We start from the raw sequence: 26,287 nt of genomic DNA on the forward strand, positions 1-26,287 counted from the left end.
TAAAATGTGTCACAGCTCATTAATATAGTACCAACTTTGTGCATGATAAAACAGAAATAAATTAGCATACATTCAAGCTTAACTCTATATAACAATCTTGGTCTCATATTTTCTATGGATGCCTATCTCCATTTTCATATTTTAAGTCTAGAAAATTTGTTTATTTATTTATTTCCCCAAAAAGAGCAAACTGGTAATTGGTTCTTCACTAGAGGTTGTGCTGTTTTATATAGATTATCACATTTGAGCCCATTATTACTTAGTACTATTATGGACTGAATGTATGTGTGTCTCTAAATCAATATATTAAAGTCTTCCCTCCACCCTAGTGTGGTTGTATTTGATGTCAGGAAGTACTTAATGTTAAGTGAGGTCATAAGGTCCTTATTTAATAGGATTAGTGTCCTTATAAGAAGAGACATCAAAGAGCATACAGTGTGAGGACATAACAAGAAAGCACCTCCTGCCCTTCAGGAAGAGTCCTTACCAGTAACCGAATTGGCCTTAGACTTCTAACATCCAAAACTGTGAGAAAATAAATTTCTGTTTAAGACACCTGGTCTGTGGTATTTCGTTACGACAGCCCTAGCAGTCTAATACTATACTGTTGCTGTCTCCATGTAACAAATGATGACACAGGGAACAAGAGATTAAGTGAGTTGCAAATACGTGGTGGAGCCAAAATTTGAATCCAGACTAATTTCACTTCGGGGCAGCCACTGGTTCTGAATTTAAGAACAGCACAATAAACTTGTTTAGGGCAGTGACCCCCATACGACATTGAAGGAAAAACCAGCTTATGATAAGTTTTGCAAGACAAGAACTATCCTTTCTTGTCTTATTAGGTAATTTGTTCTTTAGCATATAATATTTTATTTATTTATTTATCTATCTATTTATTTATTTATTTATTTACTTACTTACTTATTTATTTATTTTAGGTGAGGCAACCCTTCGTTGACCTCACAGATTGCAAGGACCTTGTCAGTTTACAATCTCTTATTTTTTATTTTTTATGCCTACAGCACCTGGTCTTCCTAGGTGGTCTCCTTTCCAAGTACTAATCAGGCCCGACCCTGCTTAGCTTCTGAGATCAGAAGGGATAGGGCTCATTCAAGGTGGCATGGCCATAGAATATATGTTTTAAAAATACACCATAACATGGATGAATCTCAAGAACATAATGGTGAGTGAAAGAAATGAGTCAAAATACAGTAATATTCAGTTTATAAAATGTCATAACAAATATACTGCAAATACTTTAAAGAATACAAATTAATAAAACTCTAAAGAGAAGCAAAAAATCATAAGCATAATTTCCCTTTGAGAGGGAAAAGAAGAAGTTAGAATGAGGGAGGTGCTTAGGGAACTTCAAACTAGACCATAGATATAAAGTTCTTTTGTTACACATCATTCTGGATACCTTGCATATGTTTTATATATTTTATGTAATTATCCTATGTACTCATATTCAATAAAAGTAATTTTTACAGATAAGACCCTTTATAGATAAAATGAATAAAGGACATGGGTAGATAAATCCCATGGTCTATGTTTCAGTGGACTATGAATAGAAGGACTGAGCATTAAGAGGGGGGAGCTCAGTGAGGAGGCATGCCCTTACAGTGAAAATCCTTCCCTCCGCTGTCTCCCATTGGGAGAAGGGAGTGGGTTTTGAATGTAAGAACAGCACAATAAACTTGTTTAGGACAATGGCCCCCACAGGAAAAAAAAAATACACTCAGTCTCTGACTTTTTGTGGAACTGGGTTTGACTCTCTCTACCCAACTTGACATCATGATTATTTTCAAACATACAAAAATAGAAAAAGAATAATTGAACAGTGGTACATCCTCCACATAGATGCAATAATTGTTACTATTTTGCTGTCTATCTAACTTAGTCTATTCGGGATGTTATAACAAAAATACCATAGAGAGGGTGGCTTAAACAACAAACATTTATTTCTCAAGGTTCTGGAGTCTAGGAGGTTCTAGATCAAGACATCAGCAAATTCAGCATCTGGCGAGAGCCCACATCCTATTCATAGAATGTTGTCTTCTCACTGTTTCCTCACATGACCAAAGGGAGTTATGTGTCAATATATGAATTTCTGGGAGATGCATTCAGTTTATGACATCTTTGTTGAAGGATTTGAAATCAAGTTGCAGATATAACACTTCAGGTCTAAATACTTGAGCGCAGATTGTCTATAATAAAGACATTCTCCAACACAACCACGCAGTATTAATTATACATAAATGCATGTCAATAAGTTTATTGATAAATTTATCAATAAGTCGTTAATTGTTCCATAATACCAACTCTAATATACTCTTCATATTCAATCTTCCTCAGTTGTTTAGAATGTCTTCTGTAGCTGCTTTTTGGAGAACCAGGATCTGCAATACTCAATAGCTTTTTATCAGTAACCTCAAACCATTATTTGAAGGACCGAGACTGTCATGCAATTTACTTTTTCGTACATCGGATCAGGGTATGTATTGGAGCGAGGAGGGGCTTTGTGAGGAGTGACTTGTGCCTCGAAGCCATTCCAAGTAGGCCCAGGAGGTTGGGAGGTAGGTAAGGACAGGGGCTCACTCATCCTGATCCCTAGTAAAGATTGACCTCAGGCTAACAAATTAACATTACGTTTTTAGGAGTCAGTCAAAGCAAGAGTTCTCAACTGCCGCCAGAGGGCGCAAGGCGCGCCGGCAGAACTCCAGGTGGCTCTCGGAGGGCGGGCTGGCGAGGCGCGCCGGCGGTGGGCGCGCGGCGCTTGCCTGGCCGCCCCCTCCCCGCGGTGGAGCGCGCGTGCGCGGGACCGCGGCGGGCGGCGGAGGGAGCCGCGATGGAGGGCCCTCTGACTGTCCGCCAGGTAAGGGGCGCCTCGCTGGGGCGGGTTCCTAAACCGTGGCTTACTAGTGTCCTTCGCGATGGTTGTTTAACCCCTCTCGGATTATGGTAATGAATTCCTCCCTTCCTTTTTCTTGGTGCTCTTTGGAGTAAAGTGGAAAGTTGTTACCGAGGAAACGGTTTCCTGAGCTTCCTGCGAGCCTTTCGCTTGTGGGCGATGCTGGAAGGGTCTGCTTTTCTGTGGACGTGTGCAAGAATTTGGACCCGAAATGTCATATTCCAGATGTCTCAGCCTCAGGTCCCATTGACTCGGGCTCTGTTGTCAAGATACTGACCCGATATCACGTTGATCCAGTTTCACCCCCTTCGCTTAACAGCTCTTGATTAAAGGGCTCAGACTAGGTGGTTTAAATCACTGTGCCGTCAACCACGTTTTTGGTTTCAGCTAGTTCCGTTATTTGTTTACTACCTTATTTGATAAATAGAACTTGTTGATTGATCTTCAGGGTGAAAGCCTACCGTTGCTTCAGGAGTACATGCATTTCTGAATACTATCTTCATTACTTTTACTTTGGTTTTGTGTATATATTTTACTTCTGGAGAATTGCAGTCAACGCAGTGCCTTTTATTTGAGTAGCATTTTACAGTTTACAAAATGGTGGAGGCACTCAAATAATTGCCGAATGAACAAATGGTGAATACTTTTTCAATTGATTCTCTAAACATTACTATGGAATAGGCAAGATAGATATTCATGAACCCAATCAGTCATTCTTTCATCTATATCTCTCTGGCCCTGGATGTTTGGGATAAGATGGTGAGCAACACAGACATGATCCATGCTCTCCATGAGCTTATTGTCTAGACTAGAGAGAATTATTACCCCTACTGTAGAGTGAAGAAAACAGCTTTGGAGAGATTGAGTGACTGCCAATGACCACACAGCTGATAAGTTAGAGAGGCGGGATTCTGTTGTAGCCATTCTACAAAGCCAGAATGGACCCCCACCAAAATTTGTTTTGGATATAGAAAGTGGTGATGCCATACACACACCATGAAGGTATAAAGAAGTTTATTACTTATACATAAAAGTTTATTACTTATATACTTAACATGAAAAGGGAAGAGCAGGGCCAGATTCTCAAGCAGATCTGAAATGACTTGAATAGGCAAGGAAAAGAGGTTTTTATTGTGGTTAGGGGATGGGGTCAGTGTAAGGGTTCCTGTGTGTGGACAGGGCTTGCTTGGTTTGACTCTCCCACCCACACGAAAGGAAAGAGCACCCATGCTTTCTTACTAACTTGCCCATTTTAGGGTCAGAAGAGAAAGAAGGAGGGGGGAGGCTTAAAAGCTGTCTGCAGACAAGCATAACAAAAAATGGAGTGAGACTTATTATATTTCACCTCTGATGTTTGATGACTGAAATGTACCCTTTTTTATTTAGTTGAATTTGAGCTTGTTTAAACTTGTTTAAGCCATAATGGCTCTGTGAGGCCTGCAGCCTGAAGTCAGTAAGGAAGAGGCAAGTTCCGCCGAATACCTTGTTCAAGAGCCCAATGATGTGTATTTTGTGAAGTACAATGAGTGCCTTGGTCATTATGAGTAATGTCTGGAACTCTGAGGGGCATAAGGAATATCTTGGTGAGGTCTTTTATTATGGCTTTAGTATATGTAGAGACATGTGTGACTTTGATTTATATTTTGAGAACCCTGTGAAGCAAGAGAGTTCCAGCGTTCTTTACCTCAAAGGATGCATCTCTTAGGCAGTGGTCCAAGAGTCTGTGAAAATGTGCTCCGATTTTTGGCCAGAGCATTCACTGTTAAGGTGACTGTGGGAAGTTCAGCCAGTTGCGCTGAACTTGGATCCTTTCCTTTATTGGGGACATTCTGGTTAAGGGATGAAAAGCCGTAGGTCTCCAGTGAGCTCCATCGTGTGTAATGGTGGTGATGCTGTTCACTGAACAGCAAGTTTGTCCATCAAACTTCAAATGGAAGTTTGAAGAGTACAAACTCCTATTACTGTTCACTCAGTCGAACCCAACTTGCTCCCCAGGTATTCAAAGAGTTGAGAAGAGGAGTGACCTCTTCCAACACCATGATATCTGACAAAGGAATGAGGACAGGGAAGGCCATGCCCTTCTGCAAGTGGGATACGTGAGAGGCCCAGATTTGTTTCTGTTATGTAGCTAGGAGGACTTGGCGGTGCTGAGCTTTCAGGACCCAAGGCATAATGGACAGCTGGGGATGAGGGTCACAGGCTCTATTTCCCGGAGAGTCCAATATGCTGGCAGTAATTGCTGCTCTAATGGTATATAGTGTGGAGATAGTTTCTTGCATCAGAAGCCTGTGGACAATTTATAGACATTATGGGTGGTCCAGAGACTCTAGGAATCATGAAAAGAAGCTGCTTAAGTCTCTACAGTGAAGGATTCTTTGTGTGTGTGTGTGTGTGTGTGTGTGTGTGTGTGTGTGTGTATGTGTATTGGGGGAGTAGCACTAATGGGAGTGTCTGTATGTGATAATTTTGACAAATTTTAAATTTTAGGGGGGAAGGAGCCCCATTTTGGGTGGACTGATTTGCAAATAACAGAATAAATGGGTGTAAGTAAAATGAGGAATATATTGCCTCTAGAACTCCAAAAGGCCTCAAAGATGTTGGGCTTGTTTTAATGTTGTGGATGCTGAGAGGGCCTGTAATCAATCCCTGGTTTACCAAATAATTTTCAGGAATTTAACCAAGGTGGCAGGCCTTACATATGTGTGGTGCAATGGCCCATCCCCTTTTTGTGAGCTCCTTTGTGAGTATTTGTGTGTCCTAAATGGATGTGTCAAAAGAATATCCTCAGAGAAGGGGTGTAATCAATGTAATATCGTACCTGTGCTCCTAGAGAAAATTGGATACAGTTAAGATCTTGCCTGTAAGGGCTGCATGCAATGGCAAGGCTTTTGAGGTATGCCATGAGTAGCTAGGTAAAGGTATGTCGTGTACCTCCGGAGGTGAAAGCAAACTGTGACTGAGAGATTATTGAAAGAGGCACTGAATAGAACATATTAGCCAAATTTATGATATCACAATATTTGCCTGTTTCTGATTGGTTAGAGTCAGTATTTGGATACAGGGGACGGATCACAGCATCAAGGATACAGTAATCAACTGTAAAGCACCATTCGTTTTTCCAACTTTAACAAGCCACATTGGGCTGTTAAATGGAGAAGCAGTAGGGATAATCACTCTTTCACTAATTAGGTCTTACATAATAAATCTCAATCTTCGATGGCCGTATTTTATTTTACATTGAGCTGCATTAGCTATTTTAACTAATTAAAAGGGATTGGGGGAAATGGTCCATGGGGTTCCACTTTTGAAAAATCCAATTTGTAAGCTCCAAAGACTTGATTTAAATTTATTATTCATTGGGTCAGAGCATCTATTCCCACTATAGATTATTTTAGGGCGATGGGTACTGTGATCAGCGAGAATTTTGGCAAGGCAGTAGTTCTGGTGGTTAAAGGGAGGCATATTTATTTGTTTTCTATTTATGTTTAGTAATTCCCCTAAGATCATTGGGAGTACCTGGTCTAAATTTAGTGAGATCTCCACGTATAGCTGTAGTTTGAGCCCAATATTGATTTAATCCATAAAGATTTGTTAATTGATGCATTTCAGCAGATGCTGAAGTGAATTCAAAACCTATGCTGTAGAGGTGGAAAAGCCAATCTTTACCTTTTGTTGTATAAATTATTTTAATAAATTTTTGGATTTCCAACTGAGTCAAATTGGGGACCTCTGTTTCAGTTTTTTTGTTGTTGTTAATGTATTTATTTTCCTTGTATCCAACTTTGTTTCTTTTTCTCTCTTTTTGGTGGTTAGCGAATATACTTTGGGTGGAGGAGGTCTTCTCTACCCTTTCCTATTTATAAATTTCTTTCTCCAGAGAGCCCCAAATCAGTATCATCAGGGTTAAGTGCTTCCCCTGTGGTTACTTTATATAAGAACCCCAAGATTAAGTTGAATTTGAATTAACCCTTTGCTGTGCCACACGGGTGCTATGGATGCTTTTCCCTGTAACCCTGAGGATCAGGGTTTTTGTTACAACAGAGGCATAGGTGGCAGCAGCTACAGAGGTACTTAAAGGTCTTGGTGAGCTAATGGCTCCTCCCTCTTTCCCTACCTACTTCCTTTTTCTCCATTCATTTTTTTTGACTCCATAATGACTGCTTTTTCATGAGTGACCACACGATGGGCTCATATCTTGCTCTATAGATTGGGGGCCAATGCTTGGTTGAGACTCCTGATTCATTTATTTTAACTTCATTGTTTGTATAAACCAGAGTTAATTTACCAGTTTCCTTACCAATAGACAGTAAAGTTGTTTGCATTTTTTTTATTATTACAAACATTGTAGACTCCATGTACACATTAAATTGCTGGGTTGTGGTATATACCCATCTTAGGCTCTACCAGGCATTGCAAATTATTCTCCAAAGAGGTTGAACCAGTTTTCATTTTCATTGCATTTTTTTTTTTTACTGTTTTATTTGTTCCTCTAGCTGACTGTGAACTTCTGGAGACTCAGGACTTCGTTTTATTTATTTTTGAATTCCTAGTGCCAACTAAACTATCTAACAAATAGTGGTAGATGGGAAATATTTGTTGCATATGTAAATGTATGAATTATGGAAGCAAAAACTCATTAATTAATGTTTTCTAAAAGCGTAAGTATTGTCCTTCTCAAGTTAATTTATATCTTTTGAACATTAACTCTTTTCTTTTTAAAATGGGCATTTCTCAATGAGTAATTTAAATTGTTTGATACTTGTTTCCAGGTAATAAATGAAGGCGATTCAAGCTTTGCCCCTGAGTCACAGGAGGAGTTAGAGGAAAATCCTAGTCCAGTTGTGGATGAGAATAATATTGCATCAGCTAAAAAACAGGGACCACATTTACATAACTGGAGTGGTGATTGGAGCTTTTGGGTAATATTATTTTCTTTATTATATCTTCATTATAATCTTAAATGCAAATTGTCTTTAAGTGTACAGAAATTCATATAATATTTGTAATATTTTCTTATTAGCTACTAGAGTTTAGATATTTAAGTTTTAGTCGAGTCCCAAAGACATTTCTGATTACTTCCTCCTTTGGCCACTAGAATGCACTGTTGTCTGGTTTGATGGAGAGGAATTTTCTGCTTCAATTTCCTGGGGAGAAAACTACACCACAGAATTGGATTCCATTTACATTATTCACTGTATTGGCAAGAGACTAACATTTACAGAAACCATATTTCTAAATGTTACTGAGAAGCCAGCTATTTGACATAATTTTGATTTAAAGAATTAGTTTCTGTACCTAAAAGGTAGTTTAACAATGTTGGACCTGTTTGTATAACAATTACGAGATAGGTTTTAAAGTTAGGCGTTTCATATTCTGTTTGCACTATGCTCACTGGGTTGCATCACCTGGGTATGCTTCAGGTTTCTCCACTGTAAAATGAGACTACTGCTTGTTGACTAGATGCAGGGAGTCTTTTGGTAAGCACATTTCTATTACCATATGAATGCTAGCAATTATTATATTAAAGGGTTCATTCTAAATTTAGCAATTCCTGTGAGAGTTATGAGCCATTTGATAAAATATGCAACTATAAGTGAAATTTATATAAGATTGTAAGGAATATATGGTTTCAATATTAATTTATTAGAAAGCTGATTTCTTGAAGATTAGGTACACTTGGAGCAGAATTTTTAATAATTTTAGAGTAGACCAAAAGAGACATATTATTAACAGGTTAGATGGATTGGTAGATGTACTATCATTCTGTTCATCATTAGCAAAATTAGTATTATTTTTGGTCATGTTTAGAGAAGGTTTGACTATTGTAGGGTTTTGATCCCTTTGCACTGTGATTTTTATAGCTTATGTTACAAATTGGAAAACTTACACTTCTAAGGACTATGTACAGGGTTAAATAATTTCTGTGGTTACTCTTGGAGACTTGATGCAAGAAAAAGGGTAAAGAAAAGGAAAAAGCAAGGGAAAGAGGATTTAGAAATAGGAGAGAGAAAAAAATATGTTTTCAACAGCTCTGCTACTGAAAGGGTGGTAGGTAGGACTAGAAGCCTCAGCATCACATGTCAGCTGATTAAAAATGCAGAATCTTGGGCTCAACCTCAGACCTACTGAGTCAGAATCTTCATATTCATGAGATTTCCAGGTGATTGGTATGCACAGTCAAGTTTGAGAAAGCACTGGTTTAGAGTGTTGAAGGTCTACTTTGGCTCAGTTTAGGTTTCTATGCTGATTGTAAGCACATTGTTTTGAGGAATTTTTATATAAAGTCACATGGAATAGACTAAAAGACGAATAAAAACATCTCAGAAGTTCTGCTGACTTTTCCAGAGAGCACTTACCCAGAAACTAGAACTTTCGGAACTCAGAAGCAAACAAAAATAAAGAACCTGGATAGCTAAGTCAAAGTTCATGCTGATATATACTGTAAGAGGAGAACTTCTCAAGTCTTCATTTGGAATTTCTTTAATATATTTTGACATATTTTTATAAGCCTAAGAAGTTGGTTCTCATTTCGTACTTGAATAGAATATTGGAGATAGGGGAATTACTTGGTGATAACACATAGATGATAGCTGCAAAAACTCAACAAATATAGCAACCTGGGCCTCTTGATGTGGCAGCCAAAGGTCTATGCAAATAATCTGGTTCTAATATAGCACTGTGACTGATCAAAACGGTGGTTAAGAAGTCTGGAAAAGAACACACTCTCTTACATTTTAAACCATCTGCTACCACTGACTCCACCATGTCACTATTTTCATGTTCTCCCAGCAATAACGTAGGAATCGAATAAGTACAGTAAAATGGCGGAGTTCACTGAAGGATCCAGAATTAACACAAGGAATACCAGTAACATAATGGGAAAATATTTGTGAGGCACATAACCATGTAGTCAGGCAAAAAAAGAATGTCAGAGCCATTTCACTGGAACATCCAAGGAATCTAGATTTATTGTGCCTTTTACTTTTTGTAGGTTTCTACCAAAAAAGATTGATAACTTTTTAAAGTTTTGATATTTAAAGAGTTAAGCTCCAGGGGCCTGGAAAATTCACTAATGTAGGATAACTGTTATTCTGACCTGGCTAACTCAGTTATTCTACAGTAGTGAATTCAGAGGGCAGCATGAAATAATTAAACAAATTGGAGTCTGTGAACAAAACATCAGGGATAGAGTGCGTGCTCTGTCCCTGATGATTTCACCTTGTGGTGCTGTTGATAATGTAGTTTAATCTGTCTGGCCTCAGATGACTCACTGATAAAATCAGAGATTGGGCCACAGTATTTCGGCATTGGTATGTCTCGAATCAACAAACGAAAAAAGGGGGGTTAGGACCAGCACGTGCTCATAATTTACAGTCTTGGTAGCTATGTATCAGTCATAAGAAAAACAAATTCTGAGCATACTCGCTAGATGTATGTTACATGGGGAACACCTTTCTTTAAGATTGTCCCAGTGGTAAAATGGTTGAAAAGTGCTGGAAAAGAGGACCTACTATTTGTAATATTGGAAAATGTAATTTGATGATTCTCCTTAATTTAAAAAAATTGCGAAAACTTAGAGGATATAAGAAAATGAACCAAAGTTGTTAGAAAAATTTTTTGGTTGTTGTTGTTGTTTTTTTTTCCACTAAGGTTGATTTCTTTTAGACCCTATCCATTTAATCTTATGCCACTTAACAGACAGACCTGTAAACATGATTAAATCACCATAGCAGTTCATAATATCAACGGCTGCAGATTTCTATTTCAATTCTATAATATAAATATAAGAACATTAATTGTTACATTTGTTTCATTTTTTATTTAAAAATGAAAATATTTAATCCTAGTATGTGAGAAATGAGTTTCATCATTCACTTTTAAATCCTAATGTCACAATAAAAATTATGTGAAATGAAATTTAAAATAAAGTTAATTGAAAATATTTATGCTTTTTCCCTTTAACTGATAGTAAAAATACATAGCAAAAGAAAAAAAGACCCAAAACAAAATACTTTTTTTTCCCTTATTAGAATAATGGTATATTCGAGGTGGATTAAGGTCTCAGAGGAAAAGCGTACAGAGATCTGCAGCAGATGCATTTATTTACTGTAACTTCTCAGTGATGTATAACTAGCAACTATTGGGAGTAGAAAAAGCCTTTGAGATTTTCTGTTGTATATGTTTAGAAGATAACATGCTTACCTGGCTATTTCATAAAAGTAATAGTGCTTTGGGTCAGGTTTTTAATATTAAATATTCTTTTGTACCTTGGTCTTTCATTAATATTATGTTCCCCTTAAAAATATTTTTCATTTGTATACATTTGTATCAGCTGATTTAGTTGATAATTGCATTTTAAAAGTTGAGAGATTTATTAAGTTTTCTGAATTTTATAACTAAAATTAGAAGTCAATTTGTTTAGGGTGTGTTTTTCTTTGAATAATTGTGTTAGAAAATCTTAACAAATATATGTAGAATAGGAAGATGTGAAATCTCAGATTCCTTAGATCTTTGATTTAGGAAAAGAAATGGGGAAAAAAGGAAGATGGAGTAGGAGAATTTTAAGAAAGTCAGAGTTTAAATTTGTCATTTCTTTTATGTTTTTGTTATAAAACATTTGAAAATAAAACAAGTCTAGATTTTGAAATATCTGTATATGTACAAATAATAACTAGCATACTTATATTTTAATAGAAAATAGATTTGAATTATTCTGGATCATACTCAAGCTTTTTCTAATTGTATAGGAAATTAGAAGTCTTGACTCTGTACTTTATCATTCACTTATAGCATGATCACAGTCATGTTATCCAAAGATAAGCTTTTCTACTTATAAGTGGGGGATAAAACTTACCACAAACTTTATTTAGATGTACATCCTGAGGATTAATTAATACTGTACTGTTAAGTAAAAAAAAAACCCAGGAGGATTAATTAGTATGTTTGTAACATACTTTGGCAACTTTGGAGAAGAGGCTTTCTAGAATCATATATTGTCTCCCACAACATACCTTGAATTTATTCAACCTAAAAGTATATTTCACATTTTCACTTTGGTCACTCAGAAAGGAGAATAAACTCATTTTCCAATGTCTACTGGATTAAAAAACATATTTTATCCAATTAAGAAATTTCAGTTACAGATGGTATTGTTTGAAAATCTAGATATCTTTTAATACTTTCAGATTTAATTAGAACTAACATTTAATAGGAGTTAACATTTCTGGAAATATGGCGACAGGATGATTTAATTTAAAAGCTCTTCTGCTACAAAGTACCTAGAAATGTTGTATGAAATGTAAACATCTTTTTAAATTGCATGTCTGGGCTCACAAAATAGCAAGGGAACTACCTAAGGGCTAAAAAAGAACGAACTGATTACCAGAATTGTAGCACATGAGCTAATGCTGAGGCAGCCATGAGGGGTTTATTAGTCTCAGTAACTAAAGCTTTAATGGCCACACTGGGATAGGAGATTATGCTTTGGACTTGTATGAACTGGAACCTAGAACTGTTTATAAAGCCAGGACTCATGAAACATTGTACCCTCTGTGAAGGTAGCTTAGAAAAAATATCTACCTACTTCTCCAGGTCGAAGACAAATAAGTTTATCTGTCTAAACTTGGGCTTGGGGTGGAGAGGGGAGAGAAGTCTTTCTCAGAGTACATAACTGTAGTTAATCTCTCTTGAATTTTGGGACTTGAATTTAATAGTTGATGAGTGAGCCGAAGGAGATTGAATAAATAGCATATTAGACCCTCTAAAACTTAGATAAAACTACCAGATAAAGACTATAAAACCATCATTTGATATTATTAAAGATTTAATAGAAAGAATTGAAAATATGATAAATAGATAACATTTTCAAAAAAATACTAGGGCAGATTTGAAAAACAACCAAATATAACATCTGGAAATGAATAATATGGTCATTGAAATAATTTAAAAATTCAGTGGATATGATTTTCAAGAGAAAATCAGTAAGCCGAAAGATATATATGAGGAAATTATTCAGAAATAAAAATAGACTATTTGAAAGAGAATAAGGAGAAAAGTATAGTAGTATATTATGAATCTAATAGGAGTTTCAGGTGAACATAGAAAATGAGCAAGAGGCAATATTCAAAGAGAATATGCTTGAAAATTCTCCACTTTTGATGAAAGACTTGAGAATCAGGAATTATAGTGAGTCTCTCATAGGATAAATTAAAAGAGTATGTGAGCAGAGATATATAATAGTGGCAAAAGTAGATTTACATGAATTATGATAGGAACAGCCTTATTAATTCATTTGAGTGTCTTCTGTGCATCAGACTGTTTCAGTGAACAGGACAGTTGTCTCTACTGTTCTGGAGCTGACAGTTCAGAGTGGGAGATGGATAGTAAACAAATAAGCAAATGTGTAATATTATGTTGGGTAGTGATAGAAGCTCTGAAACCAATAAAGGTGTAGAGAATCACATGGGAGGGAGTAGCATTTTCAGTTAGGATGGTCATGAAAAGTTTCCCTGAGGAAGTACCATTTGAGAGAGCCCTATAAGGGGATGGGGGACAAAGGAAGAATGCAAACAAATCATGCGAAGAAAGGGAAAGGGGTATGGTGTTCTAGGGAAAGGCCTAAAGTAGGAATGAAACTGGCTTTTTTGATAAACAGCTTGCTGATGGGATCAGACGTGGTGAATGAGGGAAAGAGAAAGTTTAAGGATATGTTTCTGATCAGTGCAACAGGGACAATGGAATCCCCATTTAGGAGAAGACGAAGACTGGGGGAGACACAGTTTTGGGGGGCTGGGAGAATCAAGAGTTTTATTTGTTAAGTTGGAGATGCATATTTGACACAAGTAGGAAGGTGTAGCGGACTATTAGATATATGACTTGAATCGCAGGAGAGCGATTGAAGCTGGAAGTAAATTTGGGAGTCTTTGAGTATGGATGGTATTTAAAGATAGATTTGTAAAGATTGGATGAGATCACTTAGGGAGGAAATAGGGACAGAGAAGATAAGTGGATTCTTTAGTGTTTAGAACCTCAGGTGGTGGGGCAGGAACTGTCAAAAGTAACTGAGAAGATTTGGTTAATGAGATAAAAGGAAATCTTAGGAGGTATGGTTTCCTTAAAGTGTGGTATCCTCAATAGGATTCTTTTAAGAACAGAGTGACCTGTAAGAGGTCAAATAAGGTGAGACATGAGAATTGGTTATTGGATTTGTAAGATAGAAGTTCCTAGTGACATTAAAAAGTACAATTTGTGTGCAAAAACCTGATTGAAACACTAGGTTTGGGACTATTGTCCTAATCTTCCTCTCAAAGTTTGAGTTATAATCGTCCTAAGAAATAGAGGGCCAAAGAAAAAATTTATGTTTCATGAAAAACATATATACTTCTTAAAGATGACCACATCAATATGGAAAAGTATTTTGAAAAAATAACATGACTACTAAGAAATTACTTTGCCAATAAATTAATATTTAATAAATGATATTGAGAAGATGGAAAATAACTGAAATAGTAATGTGTTACTGGATATTAATTAAGACTTTCCAAAAAAACTTTTATTAGATATGAGATGCGAACTTAAAAACAATGACATTGATCTCATTGAACCACATATAAGAGTGAGTTTCTTTTATCTTAGTCACATTTTGCTCAATAATTAAATGATTTTAATTATGTATTTCTTGATGAAGCTGTTAATAAGTATGAAGATGGCCTAAAAGGTGGGCAGTTGAAGGAAGGACAAAAAAGGATATGGAGTATTGACCTCTGAATCAGCTTTAAAACTATTTTAAACATTTCCCCCTCTTACATAGAATTAACACATTTGTTCTGACCCTACCAACCTCCTCCTCTTTTTAATTGCTTATTTATTTATATATTTTTACTTTTAGTTAGACTTAATTTTAGATTAATGTGTAATTGTAAGAAATAATAGAGATCCCCTGCATCTTTTAAGCTGTTTCCCCCAATGGTAATATATTGCAAAAGTATAGTATAGTATATTACAACTAGCATATGACATTTATAAAGTCAAGATACATGACATTTTCATCACAACAAGAATCCTTTTTTTATAGACACACTCTTTTATAGATCCAGCCACTTTCCTCCTGCCCCCTCTCCCTACTTAACCCTTGGCAACTACTAATCTGTTCTCCATTTCTGTAATTATAATATTTTAAGAATGTTATATAAGTGGAATCATACAGTATGTAGCCTTTTATGTCTGTTTCCTTAACCAAATTTGGAAAGTTTTTAACTATTATTGCTTCAAATATTACATCTACCTCATTCTTTCTCCTTCCCCGAAACTCCAGATACCTGTGTTTTGGGACCTTTTCACTGAATCCTCAGACTCTCATTCTTTCTTCTCCTTCTATCATTCTTGTAGAAACATTTTGAGTCCTAGGGCAATGTTTTGTTCTTCCAGAGAGAATTTCCTTTTTATTTTATTTTATTATTTTTTATTTTAATAACTTTTTCTTTTTTTGAGTTTTTTTTTCAATTATAGTTAACATACAATAATATATTAGTTTCAGTTGTACAGCATAATGATTAGAGATCTATATAACTCACAAAGTGGTCATCCCACTAAATGTAGTACCTCTTTCCCCCTTACATATTTATTACATTATTAACTTTTCCTTATGCTACAATTTATATCTCCATGTCTATTTTGTAACTATCCTTTTGTACCTCTTAATCCCTTTGCCCGTTTTTTCCATCCCCCCCGACTCCCTCCCATCTAGGAGCCCTCACAATATTCTCTGTATCTGAGTTTATTTCCATTTGTTGTTGTTGTTGTTTATTTTGTTCTTTAGATTCCACATATACGTAAAATCATGTGATATTTGTCTTTCTCTATCTGACCTGTTTCATTCAGCACAATACTCTCTAGGTCCATCAAGGCAATATCTTTTTCCATCCCCTTCCTTTTAGTCTGTGTGTGTCTTTTAATCTGAAGTGAGTCTCTTGTAGGCAGCATATTAGGGATCTTGTTTTCTTATCCATTCAGCCACCCTATCTTTTAACTGGAACACTTAATTCTTTTCCATTTGAGGTACTTGTTGGTCGATACATAGTTATTACCATTCTTTATTCATGTTTTTGATACTTGTTTTTACCTTTTAAAGAAGTCCCTCCAACAATTCCTGTAATACTGGCTTGGTATTGATGAGTTCCTTTAGCTTATTTTTGTCTGGGAAACTCTTTATTTGTCCTTCGACTCTAAATGATAGCTTTGCTAGATAAAATATTCTTGGTTTTAGATCCTGGGCTTTTAACACTTTGAATATTTTGTGCCAAACTCTTCCGTCCTGCATAGTTTCCTTTGAGAAATCAGCTGCCAGTCTTATAGGTGCTTGCTTGTAGGTAACTAACTGCTTTCCTCTTGCTACTTTTAAGATTCTCTCTTTGTATTTAATCTTTGGCATTTTAATTATGATGTGTCTTGGTGTGGACCTCTTTGGGTCTGTCTTTCTTGGGACTCTTTGAGCTTCCTGGGATTGTATGTCTATTTCCTTCACCAGGTAAGGGAAGTTTTCCATCATTATTTCTTCAAATAGCTATGACACGGATATTTTTACATTTAATAGTGTCCCATAGGCTCTTTAAACTATTATAGTATTGGCATCCTTTTTCTTGCCATTCTGATTGAGTGTCCTTGGTTTTCCCGTCCTCCATATCGGTGGTTTGATCCTCTTTATCCACTCTCTTTATTCCCTTTAATATACTCTTCATCTTAGATAATGTATTCTTCATTTCTGACTGATTCTCTTTTATAATTTTCATTTCCACATTTATGTTTTTGTAATCTCTTTGTTAAAGTTCTCACTGAATTCATCTATCCTTCCCCTAAGTTCATTGAGCGTCTTTATAACCATTGATTTGAATTTTGCATCTGTTAGATTGCTTGACTCCATTTTTCCTTGATCTCTTTTCTGTTCTCTCATATGGTTCTCTGCCTTTCTATGTCTGTCTCTATGTACTAATCAAAGCTCCTAAGTCTTTGGGTCTTATTAGCATGGCTTTGTGTAGTTAGTAGGTGTCCAGTGGCACAGTCCTAAGAGGAGTTCAGCTGGAGGCCAAGTTTAGCTCCATGCTCTTTCTTTCCGGGGCCACCTGTTAAGATTTAGCAAGCAATCCACAGATGCTGTGCTTATAGTTGCCTCAAGAAACCACACCAGAAACTGAGGCCAGATGCCACCAGTGTGAGTCTTGGCGCCGCTCAGCAAGGAGCACCTGACTCACCCTGAGGACACACCTGGATGTGGCTTGTGTGGGGCCGCAAGTTGGGGGAGGCAGAGTTTTAGGGAATCCTCTGGGTGGAGCAACCCCTGTTATCCAGTTTGATGACATCTCAGCTATGGTGGCCTTGCATTTGCATACTGGGAGGGTTTGGGCTCAACAGAGGAACAATGGATACCTCAGGCATTTCTGCTCAGGAGAGAGCCTCACCTCTGGCCCTTGCTCTGACAACTCAGTGTCCCCCTCTAAGTTCCTGGTGCCCCCTGTGCAGCCAACCTGATGCTGGTACTCAGAATGAGTAGGTCTGTCACCACAAAAGTCTGCTTGCACACATGGCCCCTTTAAGAGGCATCTGCAGCTGCTGGCTGCCGCTGTTGTTGCCGTAATCTCTGTCCCACTCAGCTTCTGGGGACTGGGCAGCCTCCTGTCTTTACCTGCTCCTACCTTCTACCGTTCGTTGTAGGTTGATTATTTATTTCTCTCCCTAGTTGTAATGCTTCTGTTCATCTAGCTCCCAGGCGACTTTCCTTGCCGTTTGCTCTGTGTTTCTGTCACAACTTTGATATGGTTGCAAAAGGGATGAACAAAGCCTCTATCATCTATGCCATTTTTTCCTGTCAATTTTTTTGTTTTTCAGTTAGGGTTGACAGTGTTATACAACAAAGTGATTAGACATTTATATAACTTACAAAGTGATCTGATAATTCTAGTACCCATCTGACAGCATACACAGTTATTACAATACTCTTGACTGTATTCTCTACGGTATACTTTGTATCCCCATGACTGTTTTGTAGCTACCAATTTGTACTTCTTAATCCCTTCCCCCTTTTCACCTGTTTCCCTACATTCCTCCCATCTAGCAATCATCAAAATGTTCTCTGTATCTATGAGTTTCTGTTTTTGTTCATTTATTTTGTTTTTTTGTTCTCTGTATCTATGAGTTTTGTTCATTTATTTTGTTTTTGTTCTCTGTATTTATGAGTTTCTGTTTTTGTTCATTTATTTTGTTTTCACATATAAGTGAAATAATATAGTATTTATCTTGACTTATTTCACTTAGCATTACTCTCTAGGTCCAGCCATGTTGCTGCAGATGGCAAGGTTTCATTCTTTCATATGGCTGAGTAATATTTCATTGTATATATGTACCACTTCTTTATTCATTCATCTATTGATGGACACTTAGATTGCTTCCATATTTTGGCTATTATAAATAATGCTGCAATGAATATATAGAAGCATATGTCTTTTCAAATTAGTGTTTTGGGTTTCTTGGATAAACACCCAGAAGTAGAATTACTGGGTCTTTCTTTGCCTCTTTTTATATCCTTTGTTTTGAAGTTCATTTTGTCTGGTATAAGTATTGCTACCCTAGCTTTTTTTTTTCTCATTTCCATTTTCATGAAATATCTTTTTCCATCCCTTTACTTTCAGTCTGTGCATCTTTCAATGTGAAGTGAGTCTCTTTTTGTCAACATGTGTGAGGGTCTTGTTTTCTTATCCATTCAGCCACCCTGTGTCTTTTAATTTACATTAAAAATAATTGTTGATAGATATGTAGTTATTGCCATTTTATTATTCATATTTTTTATTTTTTTCTTCTTAAAGAAGTTTCTTTAACAATTTTTTTTTTTAATATTGGTTTGGTGGTGATGAACTCCTTTAGCTTTTTCTTGTCTAGGAAGATCTTTATCTATCTTTTGATTGTAAATGATAGCTTTGCTGGGTAGAGTAATCTTGGCTGTAGGTCCTTGCTTTCATCACTTTGACTATTTTGTGCGAAGCCCTTCTGTCCTGCATAGGTTCTTTTGAGAAATCAGCTGCCAGTCTTATGTGTGCTCCCTTGTGGGTAATTAATTGCTTTTCTCTTGCTGCTTTTAAGATTCTTTCTTTGTTTTTAACCTTTGGCATTTTATTTATGATGTGTCCTACTGTGGACCTCTTTGGATTCATTTTATTTGGGCATAGGTTTTTTTGTTCTTTTAAATCAACTCAGCCCCCTCTCTTAGCATAGCTGCTAGTTTTCATGGCCTTTTCCACCTTGTAGAACTACTAAATTAACTGATGGGGGAGGAAGAGTATGGGAACTGACTAAGGAAAACAGTGCCATAGTCTTCCTCTGTTCCCAAGTTCAGTTGATTTTCACGAACAAATATGTCTCTATTTATTTTTTATTTATGTATAGTTAGTATACAGTTTTATATTGGTTATATTAGTTTCAGGTGTACAAGTAGTGATTTGACATCTTTATACCTTACAGTGTGATCACCCTACTAATTCTAATAATCTTCCATCACCACGTAAAGTTATCGCAGTGTTATTGACTATATTACCCTTCACCTTTTCAAGCAATCCCCTAACTCCTCTCCTATCTGGCAGTCATCAGTTTGTTCTCTGTATCTAAGAGTCTATATCTGTTTTGTTTGTTTGTTTATTTTGTTCTTTAGATCGACCATATAAGCGAGATCATATGGTATATGTCTTTCTCTGCCTGACTTATTTCAGTGGGTGTAATACACTCTGATCCATTCATATTTTCACTTATGGCAAGATTTCATTCATTTTTATTGCTGTGTTATATTCCATTGCATGTATGTGTACACACACACACACACACACACACACACACACACACCATATCTTCTTTATCCATTCATCTGTTGATGGACGTCTAAATTGCTTCCATATCTTGGCTATTGTAAATAATGCTGCAATGAATGTAGGGGTGCACATATCTTTTCAAATTAGTGTTTTCATTTTCTTTAGATAAATACCCAAAAGTGGAATTGCTGGGTTGTATGGTATATCTATTTTTAGTTTTTTGAAGAATAGCCATGTTGTGTTCCATAGGGGCTGCAGCAGTTTGCAGTCCCAGCAACAGTGCACAAGGGTTTTCTTTTCTCTACATCCTTACCAACACATGTTATTTGTTCACTTTTTGATAATAGCCATTCTGACTGCTGTGAGGTGGTATCTCATTGTGGTTTTGATTTGCATTGCCGTGATAATTAGTGATGTTGAGCTTCTTTTCATATGTCTGCTGGTCGTTTCTATGTCTTCTTTGGAGAAATATCTTTTCATGTCCTTTGCTTATTATTGCTTATTGAGTTATATGAGTTTCTTATATATTTTGGATGTCAGCCCCTTATCGGATATATCATTTGCAAATAGATTCTCCCATTCAGTAGGTTGTTTTTTTGTTTTGTTGAAAGTTTCCTTTGCTGTACAGAAGCTTTTTAGTTTGATGAAGTCCGATTTGTTTATGTTTGCTTTTGTTTTCCTTGCTCGCTTCTCAATTTGTTGTATGCCTTTAGTTATCTTCTCATAATTTGAGATGATTGTTATTGACAGTTTTTTTTTTTCCAGCTGTAAATTTGCTTTTGCAGAAAAGATTTGCCAAACTCCTCACTCCATTATGCTGGAAGCTTCCTTTGCTTCCTTTTGATATTTTTTAAAATGTTTATTCATGTGGTTTTTTCATACGAAGTTATACAAAATATTGCATAAAAAGCATATTTTAAAGTCCATTTTAAATTTATTTTCTAAGACAATACATTTCAGTTCCTCTAATGAAGGTTATAATTAAATAGAAATTTAATCTTTTTATTGTTTCAGATTTCAAGTTCTACCTATAAAGACAGAAATGAGGAATATAAAAGACAGTTCACACATCTACCTGATACTGAGAAGCTGATAGCAGGTAAAAAAGACAGGAAGTTGCAAAAAAACCACTTTACTACCTCATCAGAATAGACTGATGTGTGACAATATTATAAAAAATTTCAGCCTTTGTGGTAGATAAAAAACATTTTTCAAGATAATTAGCATGTCATCATTCATAATTAGACAATGTAAAACTAAGTTGTAATTTGGGGAGGGGTGATTTCTGACTTATAAAATATTAAGTACTGTCTAAGAAAATGGAACTAAAGGGAAATGAGTTATCATAATTTCTTCTGGTGCTTGTTTTATATGGTTTTGGAGGGAAAATTCAAATTTGAGGTTCAGTATATATTATCTTTTCTCAGAAAAAAGGTACTTCTTACCGTACTATAGAGTAGTTTTGTAAAACTCTCTAGAAGTATTATCATTATTCATGTAATCTTTTAAATAGACTTTTTGGAAATAGACTTGAAGAGAAAAAATTTAGTCTTTTTTTTTTTTTTTTTTACAAAAGTGATTTCTTTTTAGTATCAGCTTAATATAAATATTTTACAATCAAAATATGAACTAGATTTTAAATTTAGTGTATATTTTATTTAAACCATTTCATAGAAATTTCTCAGATGTCTGATACTGTTGAGCAGTATTCAATACAATGTAACTGAATTTCTAGATAGTTCAGCTCAGTACTTTAAAAATCATTATAATGTATTAAAACAACTTGTCAGAACATTTGAAAGTAATACGTTCTCATGATAAAATGTTCAAATACTACAGGAGGGCACCTAGTGAAAAATGAGGGGTCCTTCCAACAAAGATCACACCAACGTTCTTCCTTGGTGATAACCACTTTTAGTGATTTCTTATGTATTATTTTCAGAAATTTTCCTGTATGCATTTTAAGGGGAATATACATATATTCCAAATAGAACTTAAGTGGGAGCACACTGTGCTTACTGTTTTAATCTTGTTTGGAGCTCTTTCTATTAGCACTACTTATGGATCCACTTCATCTTTTTAGTGGTTGCTTAGTATTCAACTGAATGAATTTTGTATCATAATTTATTTCACAAATCCCCTATTGATGGACATTTTGATTGTTTTCTGTCTTTTATTATTACTACTAATGTTACATTGAACTTTCTGTACATTTGTTTTATCACACACGTGCACACATATTATAGGATAAATTCCATGAAGCGGAATTGTAGCAAAAAGGTAATGAGCCTTTTAAAAAGTTTACTGTTGCCAAGTTACTCTCCAAAAAGGCTGCACCAGTTTTTATTCTCATCAACAGTGTAGGTACCTGTTTTGCCACACTTCAGGAACTTCGCATTAGCAAAATTTACTAGGTAGAAATGGTACATAATCAGTGTTTAAATATGCATTTTATTTAATTATGAAGGTGGTTGAACATTATTTATATGTTTATAAACCGTATTAATTTCTTTTTCTATGAAGCTTTCTCTTCATAAACTTTGCCCATGTTTCTAGTGGTTATTTGTATTTTCCTTAGTTTGAAGTAGCTTGTTAGATATTTAAAAAATTAGATCTTTTCCATGTGCATTGCAAACATTTATTGCCAGTTTGTCACTTGAAAACATACTTTTCATGGAAACCTTTATAAAATGTATCATGCTCATGATTGCCTTATTGAAAGAAATAAATCTGATGATAGTTATATATAAATACACACATATATGCATATATATGTATACATACACTTATGTATATATACACATATGTATACACACCCATTATAAAACGTTAAAAATATATAAGAAGGTAAGAAGAAAAAATTAAAAATCATTGGTGATTTTTAGATAATTTTATAGATAATTTTGCTTGATATTTTGTGGATAGCTTTCTAGATGTTTTTCAGTGTGTATATTTGCTTCTCATGTAGAAAATCTCAGATAATCTAGACTTAATGAATGAGTTTAGTAACATCACAGGATTGAAAGTTAATTGGAATTTGAATTATATAAATACTATTCACTTCAAAACCTCCCAATAATGAATGTGCAGTTTACTATGCTGACAACTGTAAAACATTGATAAAAGAAGATCTAATAAATGTTTATGGATCAGAAGATTCAATATTGTTAAGAGCTCAATTCTCCCCAATGAAAAATCCCAGCAAGCTTTTTCATAGATACTGACAAGCTGATTCTAAAACTTATATGGAAAAGCAAAAAAAAAAATTAGAATAGCCAAAGCAATTCTGAAAAAGAGAAACAAAGCTAGAGGATATACACTACTTGATTTCAAGACTTATTATGAAACTAGAGTAGTCAAGACAGTATGATATTTGCCAAATGATAGACATTTAGGTTAATGGAAAAGAAAAAAAAAAGCCCACATAAAAATTCATATGAATGTTGTGAACTTATTTTTGACAAAGGTGCAAATTCAGTAGAGAAAAGCCTTTTCTACAAGTGGTACAAGAGGCTTATTTTGCTTTAAAAAAAACTCACATACATCTTAAAGGAGCTGAGAAACTATCTACAAGTTTTCTAAAGAAAATGCTCTAAGAAAAGTCTTTTTCCCTTTTTGCATCAGGAAAAATTAATTTTTTTCTTTTTCATCTTGTATTTACCCTTAACAGTTATCTCAGGCAAGAAGCTAACAAAATAACACAAAAGGTGTAAAGGATGAAAAATGAGAATTGTTATCTTTTGTAATTTAAATACGAAATCTGAAAGCAATCCTAAAAATGTTGTTCCAAAGCCTTTTTAAAGCAGTGTTAGCATTATTGGGCTCTTAAAGACGATTGCTGCTAGAAAAAAATACTTTCAGATGTGTATTCCTGCATGATTATTTAAAAACACATTCTTTTAATTCACTGTCATCTCCCTTATAGATATGCCTAAATTCTTTGGTAAAACTAAAGAGTACATCTTGTTTACTTAAATATGTGCATACTACTTATTGTGCAAGCTTACTCCAGAAATATATGGTGCTAATATACTCCATTTGTATTCCCATAATACTTTGAACACATTTCTACTACATCCTTTGTTATACTATAGTTACTAAAATAATTTTTGAGTTGGAGCCATTCAATTTACCAAAATTGTAATAGCTAGTAAGTTGACGTTAACACATGCATCAAAGTGACCTACATTGCTTATTGGATTTACTTAATTTTATTCTAAATTTGTAAAGTTAGAAACCATAAAACAATTTTAAATAAACATTACTTTCTTATTTCATTTTATATGAATTAGATTGTTAATATGACTCAAATCAGGTAGAATGTTGCCTTCTGAAAGGCTGATAATTGACAGTAGGGAAATTGGGAGCAAAAAAAAGTAAAATCTCTTTGTTTCAGAAAAATTTTTGATCATTTCTTACATAGGATTTATTACTAGGAAGCCATTTTACAAAAATTAAAATTTATTGAGGTACAAGTTTATTAAAATAAAATACTGTTTTTGGGAAACCGTTTTTAAAACCCCTAAAAAAAGTCTGTCAATCTATATTAAATTTTCAGTTAAAATAATCAAATTGGTTGCTATAACTTTGAACGTTGTTGATGTGAAATAATGCAGTGATTCTCATGGTGCAGTCCACAGACCAGCATGTTGCTATCACCTCGAAGCTTGTTTGACATGCAGATTCTACATCCCATCGCAGACATGTTTAATCAGAAACTCTGGGGGAGGGGCCTAGCAATCTGTATTCTAATAAGTCTGCCAGATATTTCTGAAATTTGAGATGCATTAGATTAATAAAATGTTTTCAGTGGTTTAAATGAAAATTTCAGTACACCTCAAAGTGACCTTTAGCCTAATCCCTGTTTTAGAGATGCATCCTAGTATATGAGTAACTTAATCTCCTTAATTATTTACTAGGATTTTTTGTTTGTTGGCTTCTCAGTTTTGTTCTGCTGAAGAAAGCATTTTGAAAGAGGGAATTACTTTTAATTTTTAAATTGCTCAATTTTTAGTATTTGCTTAGAAATTTAATATGACTAAATTTAAATATTTTGTGGTTCATCATCTCAATAACTTTTTCCTAAAATTGCTAATCACTTTATATAGTTTTAAAATTTATCCGTTTAACTAAATCTCACAGCATACCTTTGTATCTTATATTATTGATAATTTAGCACTACTATTTACATTAGCTAAAGAGCCAGATCTTAATCTTAGAAGCATAGTACTAATCACTTTATAGAATTTTATATATAGTTTTAGAAGCATTGTTGGTAGGCAGTGGCATTTACCAGAATACTTGATTTTGCTGGGGTTTAGTGCTGAAGTGAAGAGGATCAACTTACAGAACAAACTAAAAAATATATACAATTTTTGGAGTCATTTTTGTCTCCTTATGCACCCTTGTCCAACATCTAATTAATCACCAATTCCCGTCAGTACTAACTCTTAATATCTCTAAATCTAACTAGTTCTTTCTCTTAATACTGTCATTTCCTGGTCTGAGCCACCATCAGTTTTCTCCTGGATTTCCAACTGTTTTATCTGAATCCATTGAACAAAGTAGTTTTTAATAAGATGCATCTGATCATGTGTCTTCCACTTAAAAGCCATAAATGGCTTTTCATCAAGTTCAGAGTCTACCGTGGCCTGAGACACCTGACATGATTTAGCTTCTCCTAGTCGAGAGATCTGTCTTTGTATAGTTGTTCAAATGTGCTATGTTTCTTTCTACCACAGGGCCTTTGCACATACCGTTCCCGATGGTCCAGCTGACCCTTTATTGATCTTTAGATCTCAGTTTAATGATTACTTTTTCTGGAAAACTTTTCCTGATATATGTTCTCCCTGCCCCATCCCCCATACGTATGTATGCCTTGTTATATTCTCTCATAGCTTTCTCTACACTTTTGTCATTATACTTATTTTTGTCTTTGTTTATTGCATGTCTTTTCCTGTAGACTGTGTTCCATGAGGGTAAGGTCTTTTATTGGTAATCCTAGTGTATGGTGCACAAAGAATATGAATGAGTGAGTGAATGAATGAATGAATGAATGAACTAATGAACAAGGAGCAATGACTTTCCATGTATTAAAGTAGTGTAAGATTTATTAAGTTGCCAGATTTTTGTGACTAAACCGTTTCTTATTTTTGTGTATGTAGATTATGCTTGTGCTCTTCAGAGGGACATTTTGCTTCAGGGACGACTATACCTTTCAGAAAACTGGCTGTGTTTCCATAGCAACATCTTCAGATGGGAAACTACAGTAAGCATATTTTGATTTGATTTGTTGACACAAATAATTGCATAGTTAGAAATGTATACAGTCCTTCTAAAAACAATGTATTTTAAATTCTAAAGTAAATTTATATATTTTAATATATCTATACTTGTATATGTGTAAATACTTACGTGTTATAGAAATGCATAATATATTTTTCTTAATACACCAGGCTCCATTCGTACATATTTAATACAGTTGGTGAAAGAGATTTCAGATTTAAAAAAGCTTGAATATACATCT

The 26,287-nt window shown here is 35.0% G+C and overlaps 1 protein-coding gene and 1 pseudogene across 2 annotated transcripts in view; one reads left to right on the plus strand and one right to left on the minus strand.

Annotated features, from left to right (window-relative positions):
• Positions 1 to 1,016: 1,016 nt before the first annotated feature.
• On the minus strand, positions 1,017 to 1,135 carry LOC120586842 (uncharacterized; annotated as a pseudogene).
• A 1,586-nt stretch (positions 1,136 to 2,721) lies between these two features.
• Positions 2,722 to 26,287, plus strand: part of GRAMD1C (GRAM domain containing 1C) — a 75,319-nt gene continuing 51,753 nt past the window's right edge. Inside the window, exons 1-4 of one of the 2 annotated variants that reach the window (XM_039843046.1) lie at positions 2,722 to 2,878; positions 7,684 to 7,833; positions 20,776 to 20,860; positions 25,926 to 26,029. In XM_039843046.1, the coding sequence (XP_039698980.1) occupies positions 2,852 to 2,878; positions 7,684 to 7,833; positions 20,776 to 20,860; positions 25,926 to 26,029 (366 nt within the window). In that variant the 5' untranslated portion in view covers positions 2,722 to 2,851. The remainder of the gene's footprint in view (positions 2,879 to 7,683; positions 7,834 to 20,775; positions 20,861 to 25,925; positions 26,030 to 26,287) is intronic. The other variant, XM_039843045.1, reaches the window with a different exon arrangement.

This window comes from Pteropus medius, unplaced genomic scaffold (assembly GCF_902729225.1).
Source record: "Pteropus medius unplaced genomic scaffold, Ma_sr-lr_union100, whole genome shotgun sequence".
NCBI classification, from domain to species: Eukaryota; Metazoa; Chordata; class Mammalia; order Chiroptera; family Pteropodidae; genus Pteropus; species Pteropus medius.